This window comes from Mesocricetus auratus, unplaced genomic scaffold (assembly GCF_017639785.1).
Source record: "Mesocricetus auratus isolate SY011 unplaced genomic scaffold, BCM_Maur_2.0 Super-Scaffold_100013, whole genome shotgun sequence".
Lineage (NCBI taxonomy): Eukaryota > Metazoa > Chordata > Mammalia > Rodentia > Cricetidae > Mesocricetus > Mesocricetus auratus.
Genome location: NW_024429196.1, coordinates 2,052,038 through 2,069,746, shown reverse-complemented (window position 1 = coordinate 2,069,746; position 17,709 = coordinate 2,052,038). Strand labels below are relative to the sequence as shown.

General features: G+C 39.7%; 1 protein-coding gene across 2 annotated transcripts in view; it reads left to right on the top strand.

Annotated features, from left to right (window-relative positions):
- The window catches only part of Ccny (cyclin Y), a 134,744-nt gene that overhangs the window by 104,205 nt on the left and 12,830 nt on the right, over window positions 1-17,709 (top strand). For both annotated transcript variants that reach the window (XM_005083449.4, XM_013123078.3), the window contains 4 exons: window positions 1,686-1,721; window positions 5,346-5,403; window positions 5,497-5,616; window positions 12,442-12,608. In XM_005083449.4, coding sequence (XP_005083506.1) covers window positions 1,686-1,721; window positions 5,346-5,403; window positions 5,497-5,616; window positions 12,442-12,608 — 381 coding nt within the window. The remainder of the gene's footprint in view (window positions 1-1,685; window positions 1,722-5,345; window positions 5,404-5,496; window positions 5,617-12,441; window positions 12,609-17,709) is intronic.

Below are 17,709 nucleotides of genomic sequence, written 5' to 3'. Positions count from 1 at the left end.
ATCTGCAAATAATGAAAGTTTGACGTCTTCCTTTCCAATTTGTATCCCCTTGATCTCCTTTTGTTGTCTTATTGCTCTAGCTAGAACTTCTAGTACAATATTGAAGATGTATGGAGAGAGCAGACAGCCTTGTCTTGTTCCTGATTTTAGAGGAATTGCGTTGAGTTTCTGTCTAAATAGTTTGATGTTGGCTGTTGGTTTGCTGTATATGGCTTTTATTATGTTTAGGTATGTTCCTGTTATTCCGGATCTCTCCAAGACCTTTATCATGAAGGGGTGTTGGATTTTTCAAAGGCTTTTTCAGCATCCAGTGAGATGATCATGTGATTTTTTTTTTTTGTCAGCTTGTTTTATGGTGGATTACACTGATGGATTTTTGTATGTTGAAACATTCCTGCATCCCTGGGATGAAACCTTCTTGATCATGGTGGATGAGTTTTCTGATGTGTTCTGATTTGCCAGTATTTTATTGAGTATTTTTGCATCAATGTTCATGAGGGATATTGGTCTGAAGTTCTCTTTCTTAGTTGTGTCTTTGTTTGACTTGGGCATCAAGGTTATTAAAGCCTTGTAAAAAGAGTTTGGCAAAGACCCTTCTGTTTCTATTGCGTGGAAAACTAACTAGCAGCTTTTAAAGTCATGTTCATTAGGAATATTTCCCAAGGTAAGAAAAGCATTGGCATGGCTATGGAAGCATAGGATGCCAGTCTCTTTGTTCACACATATATAAGTAGGAATAGTAACTGTGTAGCTCAAACTGATAGTTATTTGGGGGCAAATGGATTGTTTTTCTTTTGTTTTGAGACAAAGTCTTTGTACCCCTATTGGCCTCAAACTCTCCATTCTCCTGCTCCCAAGCGATGGGATTACAGGTGTTCATCACCATTCTTGCTAAAAGACAACTTTGTTTTAAAGTTGTTTCCCCCAGTACACAGGACCACACATGCTAGCCACACACTCTGCCACTGAACTACATCTCAACTTATATTTTTCTTTGTGCTTTTTCTATTTTCCAAAATTTCTGTGTTGAATATATTGTATTTTATATTTTATATTCTCTGTATTGTTTTGGAGGCTGTCGGTCCAGCCCTGCCTCGAACTCACAGAGATCCGCCTGCCTCTGCCTCCCAAGTGCTGGGATTAAAAGCATGCGCCACCACCGCCTGGCAGCTTAAACAGTTTTAAGACATTGCTCTAGGTGAAGTTACACCACCACTTCAGAAAATGAGTCGCTGTGGTGCATAGGTTGCCAATAAGGTGTGTGAGAGGAATAGCAACCACTGTTTGTGCTACTCATACACACACACAAATATATAGTTAATATGTATTAATAATTTGCTAACTCATTGGCAGTGAATTGGAGATTTTTAAATAGGTTTAATTTGCCGCAGTTTTATGTAGTACCTGAATTTTAAAAGTGAGGAAAGCTAAAAATCTGATAGAAAAGCTATAACTTCCCATTGTCATCCTATTGTTTCCAAAATAATCTCACAATACCTGGGAGTAATTACCAGAGTGACTTAATGTGGAGTATGTTCTGATCAACACACTGTGAATGAAATGGGACTTTACAGATGGACTGTGTGGCTTTTAATTAAATTTGGTGATCGCTGCCTGGTTATGCCTATTACATGAAATGATGAGTGTGTTAATGGAACACTGAATTCCTGTGTTTTATTTTACAGTGTAGCTCTTGCGATATATTACCACATCAAAAACAGGTATGTAGACACTTAATTCTGTGCTAAAAGTAGCACATGTTGTCTTGCTTTGTTTTTCCTGTTCTTTAGCCTTGAATTTATATTGTTAACTCATGTTTTGATAGACCTTGTAAAGGTCGATGCACCAGAGTGCCAGGGAAGAGCAAGACTACTTCTGAACCAGGAGCACTACATATGGTGATTGTAGTGGCAGCAGACTTCTGAAGAAAGCTCAGATTACTCTTCAGTGGTTATTTTCTGTATAACTTAACTAAGCACTCTGTGTTTTATAAAATGTTAGGTTTAGTTTGAGTTCAGTTGGAAATGCAGTTTGACAAAACATGATAGAGTTTCTCTTTAATAAAAGTGTATCTTGCAGTTGTTCTAGTTGAAAAATCAGTAAAACTGGATTTTTTAAATATTCCTCAAATTTTTTAAAATGAAGTATTTAAGGTGCATATAAAAGGTGAGCTAGCAATTGAAGAGTTGTTCTTGCTGCCCAGTCATGAACACTGGAGTCTGGCTCTTAGCACTCCTATTGTACAGCTTGAAAAGGCCAATTATTGCTGGTTCCAAAAGATATGATGACCTCTTCTGGCTCCATAGGGCAATTCCACATGTGGGCATACTCTCACACACAGATACACTCATTCATACATTTTAAAAAAGAGATGGAAATAGGTCCTGGAGAGAAAATTCAGTAGTCAAAAGTTTTCAGTCCTCTTGCAGAAGAGCTTTTTGGTTCCCAGTACCCACATTGGGCAGTTCACAACCTCCTAGCTCACAAACTCCAACTCCAAGTGCATATGATGCCTTTTACCTCTGCATAGTCTCTGGACTCACAAGTACATAAACACAGAGACACCCAGGCATAATTAAAAATGATTAAAAACATTTAAAGGAAGAAAAATGTAGTAATTCATTTATTTGCTAATTTAATTTAGTGCCCAAGACTTCTGCTTCAGGTCTGGGGCATTAAACCATATCTGTAACTTGTCCTTCCCGAAAATGTTTTCCCCAGTAGTGAGGAATCTGAAAGGCCTGTGCAGAGCACAAAGTATAAATTATTTCAGGTTTTTACCATAAAATATACCAAACTTCTTTTCAGTTATTTCCTTTTATTGGGCTTTTTCAAAGCACCCTCTTAATTTTCATAGGCACAAAGACCATTACCCAGTCACATTTCAGTAATTAATGTGTGTCTATAGACGTAATATTAAGTGCAAAACTAGTTTTGGGACTCGAAGGGCCACCAAACAGCAAGACAGACCTCAGAATTACTCAGGCTGTTCACACATGAGGAGAGGGTTGTGGGGCCATTGAGTACAACATGGATGAGCAGTATTAGAGAAACGTAGCTGTGCAAAGCAAACACCTGTAAGGTGTGTACTGCCACGGTTTTCCTGTGCTGGGATTGTGATTGATGTGCATTGTGGCTTCTGAGAGTTTTAGATGAAGGCAAGTAGTGCAGCTCTGGCATTTGAGCCTGGCTAACAGGAGCAGTGCAGATTCTGCCCTATCCTTTCTGTGGTACAAGTTCAAACTTGGAAACACTGGGCTTACATGTTAGACCAGCAGTGAGACTCACATGTGCTTTTTAACCAACTTTCCATAAGCATCTTGAAGAGATTGTTGGCTCTTGTTTGGGGGCTAAGAATTGAGCCAAGAGTTCTGTGAATGTTAAGCCTGCCCTCTGCCAGTGAAATACATTCCAAGGTTGGTTTTGCTATAGATGTTAATAACAAGCACCTTTATTAACTGCTTGCTCTGATTTCTCTTGTTAGTCTTTCATGAATTTGTAGTTAAATAGCAGATATGAGAAGTGTTACTTTTATCATTTACATTATACAGATAATGAAATTAAGGCACAGAGAGTGGTTTTTTTTCAATTTGACATAAGCTAGAGTCATTTGCTAAGACAGAACCTCAATTGAAAAAAAAATGCCTCTATCAGATTACCTATAGGCAGGTCTATGGGGGTATTTTCTTGATTGAGGGTTGGTGTGGGAGGGCCCATCTGGCTGTAGACATTTCCATTCCTGGTAGTCCTAGGTTAAAAAAAAAAAATCAAAATAGGCAAGCCACTAAGAGCAAGCCAGTAGCAGCATTCCTCCATGGTCTCTGCCTCCATAGCCCTGCCTTGAATTTCTGCCTCAGCTTCACTCAGTGATCAACTGTGATCAGGACCTGTAAGGCAAAGGTCCCATTTCTCTACAAAGTACTTTTAGTGTCGTATCACTGCAATAGAAAAACAAAATAGGACTGAAAACTTGTGATCCAAAGTGCTGTGTGAACCACATACCAGTAACCCAAAGCAGTGTATGAACCTGAGGCTAGCAGCCCAAAATACTGTACACCTGAAGTCAACATCCTAAGGTACTATGTGTGCCAGAGGCTACAACCCTATTTGCTACATGTAACCCCATGGCTGGCAGCCTTGTGTACTCTAAGATCTAGTTCTTCTAAACATTGTTCCACTCACGGCCCTTCTGGCTTATAAAACAAACTATACATATGCTGATTTCAGAACTTTACTACAGTGTAAGACATAGTTTTGCCATTTATTAAAAGGGAAACCAAAACTGCAAACTTGTAAGATGGATGTACTTGTTTAATTTTACATGAAGAAATCTTAGCTGAATATTTATACTCTAGGATACAGGGACTTTTGAGTGTTTTTCTGGATTTACTGCTACTTTTGTAATTTTTTATAAAGAGGATGCTGCTTCACATATAGACCCAAAACGGTAGAAGTATGTTTAGGGCCATTTCAGAAATTGCTGGAAATTGTATTCTTTCCCATACCAGAGTTACTGAGTTTATGAAATTCAAGTCAACAACTCAAAAATTGCATTTCTAAGATAAGATATTCTAAGACACTATAATCCAGAGATGCTCGTTTTTTTATGCTTCCATGCTGGGTAATGACAGTAGAAAAATACTAAAATGCATATATATATTTAAGCCTGTATGCTTCTATAAGGTCAGATACCTTTGTATGTACAGTAAAAATATTGCAGTTCATGAAATCCAGTAGTCTCAAGTCCCAGCATGGTGTTTCAGGCAGTGTTGCTGCAAGGTACAGTGTGCATATAGGGTTCAGAACAAAAGCTATAGTTCAGTCACATGATTATGTACAGGTAAGTGCTGCTGAAAATGCCTCAAATTCAATTCCTTAGTTTCTGGAATTATCAGTGTGTGTTGTGACCATTTAAGACTGATCTGTGCTCCCTGCTTCATGCCCCTTTGCCCCCAGACTGCTCCATATCAACCACCATATGATTAACAGTCAGAAAAAAGGGTTAGAATTAAATCATTTTAGATTAGGTAAGGGTTCATGAGAGGGAAGGTGGAAAATAGTAAAATCAGTGGAATACATGAGATTTAAAAAAAAAAGCAGAAGGTTAGTTAAAGCAAACATTTTTGCTTAATTCACCTAGAGGTTTTTGTGTCTGTGGATTCAATAACAACAAAAAATGATTAAATGCTGTACCTGAGAAAAATGACTCATTATTTATTAATAACCATCAGTTTATCTTAAATTTAGCAGTTTCTAGCTGTTGAACTGAAATGTGCTTTTTTTCTTTTTGAATGGCATTTATTCTTCAGAAAGTAAACTCTGATTTCTATTGCTTTCCTCACCAGGGACCCAGATGGAAGGATGCTCTTAGATATTTTTGATGAAAACCTCCACCCTCTTTCGGTAATCGCCTCCTTGTGTTTCATGAGATGATTTAGTTAGCTGTCTCTTGCTCCTGTTCAGTGGCAGTCATCAGAAAACTTCTTTTTTTTCTAGAAATCCGAAGTGCCACCAGATTATGACAAACACAACCCAGAGCAGAAGCAGATTTACCGGTTCGTTCGAACACTCTTCAGTGCTGCTCAGCTGACAGCTGAATGTGCCATTGTCACCCTGGTGAGTGTCAACAGCAAACTCTTATCAAGTGACCCTGGGTAAACTTGTGGAAGTTTCTGTGTCTTCTGTGAGACTAGAGGATGAATGTCCTGGGAGTGTGGAGTGTTCCAAAGTCATGTATGAAGTCCCACTAAAGCTAGTCAGTGCTATCAGTACTGACATTTTCAGGCTGATGCAAGGTAGTGTGGACCAAGAACATCCTCTAAAAATGTCTAGTTTCTGTTTGTTCACTCCCCACTATCATCTTAATGACAACAGAATGTAGTCAGTCATACATCCAGGATGAGGTGAAATGTCAGTGAATTACGTCCAACCATGGCCTAGATATATGAAGTATAACTGACTAGCTCTGATTTGTTTTGCATAAATGTGTCTGCAGGGCATTTTGCTGATATGGAAGCCTGCATTTTAAGACTCATGTGAGTCCCCTCATGCCAGCTGAGGGCCAGCCTTGGTAGCAGGCCCCTGCTAAGGACAAACCTTGAACCTGCTTGTGTTCACTATTGTATATGCCTCTCTCCTGTTGTTTCATTTATTCCTGATACCTCATAGATTATTGGGACATTCTACAGCACTACAAAGATGTGCCCTTAAGGAGTAAAAAATAGTGTTCTGATTATAAATACAAAAGAAGTTTGTATGTGTGCCTGTACTCTCATCATGTGTGAGGTTTTCTTAGTAGCCATTCTTTGCTACATAGAAATAGTGTTGAAAGAGCAGATGGAACCAAACTTCTAAGTGGGAATCTTAGTTAATGCTTGTTCATTCAACTTTCAGTAGAAGCTCCAAGACTTTAAATAAAGGCAATGTTTCCGTTTTCACTGTAGGGAACCCGCAGAGACTTTCAGACTTGTTCTGTAATACAGTGCCATGAGCTAAAAGGCTTTAAAAAAACAAACTTATCTGGATATGGTGGATGCACCTGTAGTCCTAGATACTTGGGAGGGCCGAGACAGGAGGATCACTTGTGCCCTTGGAGCTCAAGGCCAGACTAGGCAACACAAAAATCCTAGGAAATACGGGGTGGAGAGGAATGAAGAAGCGGGAGAGAGAGGCAGGAAGTGGGGATGATATGGTGCTAGGGACCAAATCTAAGTCTTATTCATGCTAACACATTAACTCTGTCACTGAGCTGCAATCCTGAGTGTCTGCTGAAAAAAATCTATAGCCTCAAGTACTAAAATCCAAGTGGAAAAGTTATAGAAATTTTATAAGCAGGAAGCTGTAATTATTCCCTTCAAATAATTTGTTTCTTGGTCACAAGTTAGAATCTAACTGATGAGTGCTGAGAGTTTGGATAATAATTCTCATGCCCTAAAATAAACATGATGACATCTGAATTAGGATATACTTGGGATTGGAATGAAACTGTCAACTTTTGTTGCTGGCTGATGTTGTACTCTTGACCTAGGTCCTATTGAAGCCATCTTTGATTGGTTAAACCAAATAGTTATAAGACTGCAGGATTAGCACCCAAAAAGAAATTGTGTCATTTGAATTCCAACCATATGCCTGACCTCACATAACTTTTAAAATTCAGATTAGAATAATTCCATCATTGTTGAAGCTTTGTTTATGTATGTCCTTGAGTTTTCATTCATTCTTCCACCCTAAAATGCCCTTGAAAACTTTTGTCTGCAGTTGGCAGAGTAGTGCTATATGACTCCACAGTTGGCACTAACCTGTGTTGTCTAGAGATGGATTAGGACAGTCTTTCACATGACTGTAATAGGAGGTTTTAACTGGACAGTATCATTCGCACTGTCTGGAGATACTGTTCATGAAAATCAATAGAATGTTACTTTAGTTAGCATAGTAAAATATACTAGTGGGAATTTACCCCCAAATATGGTGCTACTGACAAATTCTGCTAAATTACATGCTAGTAAGAATTGCTCACTGTAATTATCTCCTTGGTGGAATTGCTGCTTTACTGACATGTAACATGTTATGATGATGTTATAGCAATGTCTCCTTCCTTCAGTAAGCCCTCAAAGGATATCGGTAACATGCCATAAAACATGTTGATTCTTGTCAGACAATACCTAATGAGTTATTAGTATACATCAACTAAGGTTTTTAACTCAAAATTAAATTTCATAGACACCTTTCTGCCTGAACCAATGGAAATCATTTCATTGCAGAAATTAACCCAACTGCAGTGCACAGAAACATATAGCATGATGTAGAAGAGTGTTGCATCCTGCCTCAAGTTTCTATGAACTAAGAAACTTAGGGATTTCCAGTTTCTGTTTTCTGCTCTCAGTATAGTTTTACATGACTTCTAATCTTGTGGAAATGGCAAGAGTCTGTTGTCAAATTTTGAGAAACTACAACCTCAAGTTCCCATGATGTCTAGCTGAAAATGATCCTGGTCCACCCAGTTGTTTATTTTTATACAAATAAAAATCATGATCTAAAATACTACCTCACTGCTGATGTTCCAGTATGATAAATGCCATTTAAAATTGGGATATCCAAAAGTTGTTTCTGAACTTTTGAGTAACTTTAATTGGTATAATCAACAGCAGACTCTCATCCTTGCTACATATCCTCAGAGCCAGCCACAAAGATTCGTGTAGAGCAGTGTTTGCTCTGCCTCCTGATTTCCTAGTCTTCCCGGGATGGCCTCTTGATTCTTATGGGTAACTCAGAAGAATGAGTTATTTGTTATTTTGAGCTGCCCCCTCAAAACCTCATTGCTTTAGCTTCCTCCTTTGGTTCAGTTCCTTCCTGTTGTGGGATTCCCGCCTGGGTCCCATTGCTGCTTTAGCCCCTAAATAACTCATGAGACACTATATTACCCATTTGCTATGGTTTCTTAATGGCTAGCTCTGGCTTAATTATTAAACCATAATTACTAATATATATTTTTATAAGAACTTATCTTTCTGAGGATGCCTTCCTGACTTGTCCTCTTCTCCTGGGATCACATGGCGACCCCCAACTCTTGACTACATTTCCCAGAATCTTCGTCGACTCCTAGTCCCACCCATCTTGCTTCCCTAATGGCCAACAGTGCTTTATTTATCAACCAATAAGACAACATATACACAGAAGGACTTCCCCCATCACTTTTCTGAATGCCATGGAATATGATCAGTTTCCCTATTAACTTCCTGCTGAATCTTCTTTCACTAAAGTTCCTGTAGTATTCCTGTCCCACTGAGGTTGCTCACAGTTCTAAATGGATGTTATCCATGGTTGTCTCATGTGGGATTGAGGGTGTGTTAAAGACAGACACTTTGGTAGCATCACTCTGCCTTGTGCAGTGCCACACAGTGTGCCTTAGAACCTTTGTCATCAGGAGCTTAGGGTTTACTGTAGGAAGAAAGAGGAAAAAGACAAAGTCCCCTGAGATATGTCAGAAATTTTTACTACTTCAGTAAGTCCAGGGTCTCTTATCACAATTTGCTAACGATTAGGAATCTGAAATGTTAGCTCATGGCTGGGTGTGATGGCATACAACTGTGCCTATAGTCCCAGCACTGGGGAACTGGAAACATAGGATTACAAGTTTAACCTAGGCTGTGTGGTGTATTCCAGGCCATCATGGGCCACACAGTGAAACTCTGCCTCAAAGAAGCAGAAAGATGCTTCTTTCCTTAACAGTTTTTTTTTCCTTTATATTCAGTGTATGTGACCCAGTTCATCCTGAGTAACATGTGGTATCAGACAGTCATAAAAATCTACATCTCCTTAAAAATTGCTATTAGTGAATCACTAAAACCAGAACAGGGATCCTATTCTGTCTTATTCTGCACATACCTGGCAAAGCTTGCATCCGTGGGAGGAGCAGTGGGGAACACTTGATTTCCCAACACCTTTGGGTAGAACAATTTCCCTGTGTCTGTCTCGGGGGCAGGAGAGGAATGCTGCTAGAGAAGCCGGCCCAGGAACTCTGCCTCACTGACTTTTGACTTCCTTAAGGAGCCAAGGCTGCACTTCCAGAAGGAAGTTTCTCTTTTCCCTTCTCCACCCTCACCTCCACCCCACCACCCCATCCCCAGCTTTTACTCACTGTTTCCCTGTCACTCACCCCGCGCTCCTTACTTTTGTTTTGTTGGTCACTATGAGGGGCAGAAATTCCATTTTCTTCCTGGGTACTTAAAAAGTATGTGGAATAGCCTTGCATTCCTCATACAGGAGGGAGCCCAGCAAAGAGAAGGAGCCTCTGCCCCGTCATCCTGTCCCCAGTTTCCACCTCTGCTGATTTTCACCTCAGGCCTTGGGTCTGTTCTGCCTACACAGACTGGGCGTTATAGCTCAATCCTGTCTTCTTTGCTGTGCATGCTCACAATGTAGGGACTTCTTTTGATACATCCTAGACACAGAGCATGCAGGCAGATCTGCAGGCACCTTACATAGCCTCTTCGCTCTGCTACCTGCTGTTTCTAAGGACTGTATATAACCAACTGCACAGTCCAGAAGCCTTGGGTACTTCCAAGGTGACTACCTTTGGTGGCTTTGAGGTCATTTCCTCAAGTGTCTGGACTATTTCGAGATTGTCCCCATATCAAACACTGTCCCTCTCTTTAGCCTAATTAATTATTTTCCTTCAATGGCTACTTCGAGCTCGTGGTATTGTCCAAGCTCCTCTCTGACCCTGATCAGTCAGTGCTGCCACCTGGAGGCTCAGGGGTAGCATAGTGCCTTCAGAGGAATCTGTACTTATGTCTGGTGGGTGAGCACCCTCATTCCCCTGTGGTCTGGTGTCATTTAGTCTCTCTGGTTCTGCCCGGTGTCTTGTCTTTTCACTTCATCTAATACTTATGCCAACCCTTGCTATTGTCCCATTTCTAAACAACTTGCCAAAATTGAGCCTTTCCCGAGGGCCCCCAGTGCCATATCTGGTGTAGGCTTTCCTTTCTTAAGAAAATCTCTGACCTACTGAGGAAGCTTGTTTAAATAGAATGTGAGCTGCACTTTATGTGTTTAGCATATTCTTTTCCACATGTGGCATTTTTACATTTTGTAAATATTTAAGACTATACAAATAATATATATTTTTTTCATCGTTATAGGTTTTAGAAAGCAAGTTCTTAAGAGTATTGAGTATCTGAGTTTCATTTCTTTCTCCTTCAGAGTGAGCTAACCTTTCTAAGAAATGGAGGTCCTGATATCTCATTCTTTTGTGATCTTTTTAACATCATTATTTGTCCATCAATATAAATCTCTGTGTAGGGCAGAGGTAACCAGCTAATCTAGCTTTGTTGCTATAATGCCACATAATTGCCTGTGTATAATGTAAAGAGGCTTGCAATCTGATCTGTGGCCAACTCCCCTAGCCCAACGAATCTTGTTGATCTATTAAAGTTTACTTTGTTTTGATTATCTTGTTCCTGAATAAGTACAGGGACAGATGTTTCAAGAATAACTCACAGCCTCATAAATAGACCAGGCTTCTTTACATGTGTTACAGTCTCCAAGACATAAGGAAGACCTTCAGGTAGATAAACATATCTACCTAAAGGTGGGAGGGGTGGTATGTTCAGAACTTTCCGGGGGAAGCTTAGAAACAGAACCCTGGGAGAAAGCATAATGATTCATAAGAAAATTTCCATCAATCCAATATCCCCAAATTGTACAAATATTAAAAGTCTCCCAAGTATGCAACAGGTGAAGATCAAAACCAAAAGTGGCACAGTGACCATCATGCAACTCAGCTTTGTTAGGTCTTTGTCAAGCAGCTGTGCTGGCTCTATGACTTTTAACATTCCCATCAGATATAACTGTACTATCCAGTCTTTACAAACAAACAAACAAAACCTTATAATGGCTAGCAAGGTGACTCAGTAGATAGAGGCACTTGCTGCACAAGCCTGGAGACCCCAAGTCACATCCTCAGAGCCCACAAAAAGGAAACAGAGAGAACTAACTCCATAAAGCTGTGCTCTGCCCTCCACCTGTGTAGCACAACATGTCTTCACACAGCATACATGCACAGAAAAGGTTTTTAAAATAAAAGTATTCTATAGGTCAATGACTTCTTGAAAATGAGCTAAGATCAAGTGTAAAGTACCTTATAGGTAAAATAAAAAAAATGCATAGGTTTGTATCCTTTACATTCTTTGTGTCAGAATATATTTTGACCTGTAGCTTTTGGGATTTATGCCAACCTCAGTATTTACAAGATCAGCTACGTTTTCAACATGTGACCTCCAGCCTAATTCTAGTAAAACTCACTAGGCGTTTCAGCCTTTTAAAAATGAGTATTCCTGGTACAGTTACGGCATTTAGTTTAGTGTTTTATGGGACTCCTGTGTATGCAAATGAGGGGTCTCTGTTTCTTATGCCTTTTCTTGGGCTCTTTTCCTTCTCGTTTGTTTTGTTCAATTCCAACGTGCTAGTTTTTGTTCTATCTTACTATATTTTATATTAGTAGCCCTTAGAAGCCTGCTTGTTTTTTAGTGAGATACAGAAAGGAAGGGGATCTGGATGTAAAGGGAGGTGGAGAGAAACTGGTAAGAGTAGGGGGAGGGGGAACTGTCATAAGAATATAGTTTGTGAGAAAAAATATTTTCAGTAAATGAAAAAAGCATAGGTAAAAAACAACAAATATCTTAGATCATATTTTAAGTATGTTCAATGATTTTTTTCTGTATATTTGATGTGTTTTTGTCATTATCCTTGATTTGCTTGCTCATATAAATGAAGTTTTCAAGACTTTTTAAAAGTGATTACAGCAGATATTCGTATAAAGAAATAAGTATGTCAAGGTAACCCCTACTAAAGGACTGTTGTGATGGAATTTATGCTAAGTTTAACCTTGGGTGGAGGAGAAAACTGAAGGCATTTAGCACTGTCTTCCTTGTGTCTCCTCAGGTATACCTTGAAAGGCTCTTGACGTATGCAGAGATTGACATCTGTCCAGCCAACTGGAAGCGCATTGTTCTGGGGGCAATCCTGCTGGCCTCTAAGGTGTGGGATGACCAGGCTGTGTGGAATGTAGACTACTGCCAGATCCTGAAAGACATCACAGTGGAGGACATGTAAGTGTGGGCGTCAGTCTGTTTCAGGACTGAGTTAGAGGGAGGCCATGCCTCTTTTGGGTGGTCTGTACAGTATAGAATTGCCGGGTTTCATCTTCAGCTTGAGTTCAGGTCCTGAAGCAGGGAAGGGGTGTTGACACAAGGAAAAATTCTGACCACCAAATGGATTGCACTCAAGTGGCCCCGAATAGCCCAAGCCATCTTTATTTATACTTAAGCGATGTTTTTAAACAGTTTTTCTTACCAGGGTTACATGAACAACTTTATTATTGTCTCCTATTTTTTTTACTTTTAAGAAATACATATTTTAAGAAATACATCAAAATAATTATGAAAGTCCCTGTTGTTCCCATTTTGCTTCCCAAATACACTTTCCCACCCCCTGCAAAATCTTTAGAGTTCAGCATTTTTGCAGGCTTAACTAAATGTCAGCCAAGATGCATCCTGCTCTTGCAGCACTTATGTCAGCTGGCAGCTGCCTGCAGTTACAAAGTTGAAAAGCAATAGACATGGGTACAATGCTTTAAGGACAACCGTGTTCAAACCCAAACAGTGCTTTCATGAGGCTTTTGTATAGTCCCTCCCCCACCTTTTTTTTTTATAAGAGGGTCCCATGTCTCAATCTGTCTGTAAAAGGCAGACTCTGAGAACCACTCTTTCCCATCTCACTATACCATATTTCTTCCACCAGTATAAACTCCTGTGTATGGCAAAGATGGATCTCTCCACCCCATGTTTTACATTGCTTTTTCCCTGTTAGATCATACTAGATCTTATCATGGATTCTATATGCTTGGTGTCCAGGAAACTTTCTCTCAATAGTTGGCACTATGTGTATTCCTGAGGTCTTTTCACTATCCTGTGTATGCATTCCTTACTCTCCTTTCCAGAACTGTGAGATGTGGTTAATGTTCCAAGTGTTGTTTCCATATAACTGTCTCTATTGAGTCAGAGAAGTTCCTAGGATTAGGAGTTGTGATTAGTAATTACAGATAAGAGATTTAAGAAACATTAGCCCCTGCTGAAAGTTAGGGGAAAATATTCAAAAAAGAACAGAATTTCCAGGAAAAATTGCAGCTGTTGCATGTGTGGCTGACAAAGCTAAAAAAAAAATGCCCAAAGAATTAACAATATAATGAGAGAGAAAGAGCCTTCAAGCTACACAAATTTTGTAAATTCCTACACTGTTACGTGGACCTGGTCCTTGCCAAGTGAGAGTCTGTTTCCACAGGTGCTTTGTCCTGAGGAAACCCGTTGAATAGGTAGTCCTATGATGATCAGTGACTAGGCTGCATGGCTCCCAACATAGAATGAATGAATTTGGCTGAATGTTGTCAAGCCCCTCAGGGAACCCACCTGTGGAAATATAGTGAACTGTATTTCTCATTGTCACTGATCATGAACATGTACTGGCAATACTTTCTGGTAAATATTCATTTGGGGTTTGTATTTGGGCTCCTGCGTTGCCTGAGACCAGTAACAAAGCCCATGTTCCTCTGTGTGCAACAAACCTAACTCTAGAAGCTCAGGAGCTAAATTGAAATGTTTGCATTTAGCATTGGCATATTTGGCAAGTCCAGATATTAGAAATCAATCATGCCTCCCTGGGCTTTGATATGCACCAGCTTCATCTTGCCATTCTCCCCAAGAACAGTGGAGGAGCCTCCATATGGGGAGAGCTGTCCATCTGGTTCTCAGGGCCATGTGATGATTGCCCAGCTGCATCAGACCTTAGCTTTTCTGAGAACTATTAGCTAAGGATGTCCACACAAAGTCCCAGAAGCACTCAGCTCTCAACCACCTGAAGACTCTCATGGTTTATCATCCTCACTTCAGCATTCTTTGCTTGGCTTAGCTCTTCAGCTAAGCTCCTAAAGGAACTTTCCGACAGGAGGTTACCAGTTGTATCCCAGTTATGTCACATTCTTGGGTCCAACAGCCCTGGCATGAGAATCTTAATGCAGCCTGTGTGTGAGAGTCACCAGGATATAGACACCTTGGCATGCTGGCCTCAGATCCTCATCAGCTTCCCCCACTACTGCCTCCTGCCCCAGTGATACCTTGTGCTGCGATTCCACTTGAAGCCCTGTGTCCTCAGAGCTCTGCTTCTGATACCTACCTCTGCTGTTTCATCACAGCAAGAAAAACAGGATGTTGTTATTAGACAATCTCCCAAGAGAAAATCTTTTACCATATTTCAGGGTGAGAGAAGCTTCTAAAGCACTGTCATTTTGACCCACAGGAGACAAATACTTAACGCATAACTCTAGCCAGTGCTTCTTATTAGGAACTATTCTCTCATTAGCTCTCTGATATCATCCAGCTCTTTGTTGCCTGCCAAGGAATGTCATCTGTTTGACCCTTCCTGTTTGTACTAATGGAAATGAGTTCAGACCCTGAGGTATACTTAGTTGCCTGAGTTCTCTATGCAGCTGTGTCCATGTAGAAAAAAACAGCTGCTGAACTGAGACTAGCTTGTAAATACAGTTACTGCTTAGAACCCATATGCTTACAAAAGAAAAGGAGACAATATAGATTAACAAGACAGTGGCTGACAGTGGGGGGAATTGCTATGTGTTAGTCTCTAGGCTATGAAGAAGACCAGAATATTCATTTTTTAATTCATTTCCCCCTGTCTAAAAAAGATGAGAGTAAAAATAACACTTTAGAATTCCAGATGTAGTGAAGATTAATAACCATTTATGAAAAGCTATTTGTACTGCATGATGACAGCAACAACAGTAGTATTCCTGCTCATTTACTGAATACATCCTAGACCCAAAGGGACAGCTTTTGTATGTTAATTGATGTCATGTGGTTAACCATAAGTGCTAGTGTTGTCCCCATGGATTTGAAGCACCAGGAATTAAGTAGGATGCCCAAGTTCCTTGACGGGTAAGTAATAGAGCCAGAATTTATATTTCTTCTCTTGGGAGCAGATGAAGCCAAAATTCTTTCTACTATTTATAATGTATTTTAAAAATGTTTTTTCTTGAAATTCAAGTCCTTTTCTACACACACACCATGCACACACACATAATCTAGAAAATTTGACCAAAGTTCATTCAGGTGAAATTCAGTTTAAAGAATTCTTTGGGTACTGGAGCTAGAACTCAGATGGTTTGCCTGGCACATTTAGGATCCTGGTTTGGGCCCTCAGTATCTGTTAAAGAGAGATTGGGACCACACTCTAAATATGTTCTTTTATTGGACTTCAGTGTCTTAAGCAATTATATATAATAATAAGGTTGGAGTTTTTTCATGTAAGTGTTTTATTAAAGAACACTGCTTCTTCATGATTTGCAAACATTATGGCTCATGTAATAGTAGTACTCATGCAAAAGTTCTGTGTTCCATATTTTATCAAAAGAAAAATAATTGTTTTTTTACGCCAATGTCTGTCTTTGCTTTGAACCCTATCAGTGACCAAGCTGACTCATTGACAGGCAAGCCACATGCTGACTCTCATCAAATTATATAGCATCTGCTGGATGGCTTCATGTCGGTGATTAAATACACATGAACACTTGGCTCTAAAGCGTAGACTGTAACCAAGTTTGGTGACAGAATCTTGCAATCTCCAATGCTTAGAGGTAGAGACAGGAAGATCCAGAGTTCAAGGCCAGAATGTCAATAGTCCTCTTGAAGAAAATGGAAGGTGACCTCATTCATGGACTTGCTGTGCCCCTCACCTGCCTCTGGAGACTACAAGTCTCCATCAGGTCTGCTCCTTTCTCTCCTGACTAAGTAGCAGCCTATTGAGATGTGATGATCCTTCCATTTATTCTGAGAGCCAAAATTCTTATTTTGAATAGACTGTTAATCTGTGCTGTGTATATGTGCACTGAAAAGCTGTATATTCTCCAGAAGATAACTGTCTTGTCCCACCTCCCCTCTCCCTACCCCATCCAGAACAAAAGAAAGCAGGTCACAGAATTCTTCTTAGTAGGGCATTAGTGAATAGAATGCTTTATGGCGATCCACCATGACCAAAGAACTCTTCGGACATTCTAGCTTGGCTTGACCCTCCCTAAAAATGTTTGGGGAAATTTTTTCTGTCCACTGTATATGTAAGGTGGTGATACTAAAACTTGCTCAGTAGGTTTAATGGCACATACCTTTAATCCCAGCATGCGGGAGGCTGATACAGGAGGATCTACGAGTTGCAGGCCAGCCAGATACCAAGACATAAGAGATGGCATGGGGACAGGTTTCTCTCCTCATATGTGATTAATGCAATTTTAAATTATGTGTTAACTAGACGCTGAGTGCCACCATTATCCATGTTCACAGAGTCTGAGGTTTTAGATTATCCCCTTTTCTAATTGAGCTCTATTTCCATTTGAATTCTCCCTCATTAATCTTTTCCATAAAATTGTCTGTAACAGAATATGTGCATACAGAAAACTTCTCTCATTGGAGCTCAGTTGATAAGGGCAGTATGAAGAGTCAGGTGTGATAGTACACACCTGTAATTCCAGCACTCAGAGATAGAATGAATTCCCAACCAGCCTGGACCTTATCTCAAAAGCAAAAAAAAATATGAATCTATTAAAGGTTATGAGATAAACTAAATCTTCTGAGAAATAGATCTATTAATGGGATTGGTATAGCTGATTTTTCTGTTAACAGTTTATATTTTCATGTACAGTTATTACCTAGTGACATAAGTTATTCCCATTGATTGTTTACCTTCTATAGTAGCTAAGAAACTGTGACATTACAAGGATTTGGTGTATTAGTACCACTGAATTATTTTGATGCTTTCAGAGTTACATGCTAAAATTACAGTTATCTGTTAAATTACCTGAGTCTACCAGGTACTCCTTTACTTTACTATTAGCTGACCACTGAAATTATTTGTTTTCTCAATACTAACACTAACTAGTTTTCTCAATACTAATACTAACAGGATGCAGATGAAGAAGTCTTTCTCTCATGCTGCTGTCTTCCTTAGCATGCTTGAAGTATTCTTTTTCCTGTAGGTAAATGCATATCCCAGCATGAAGACTAGGACCCACACACAGCCCTGTGACAGGTTCTGATTATTAGCAGCCATATTAACTCTCCTCGGTGTTTATACAGTCAAATCTTGACCTAT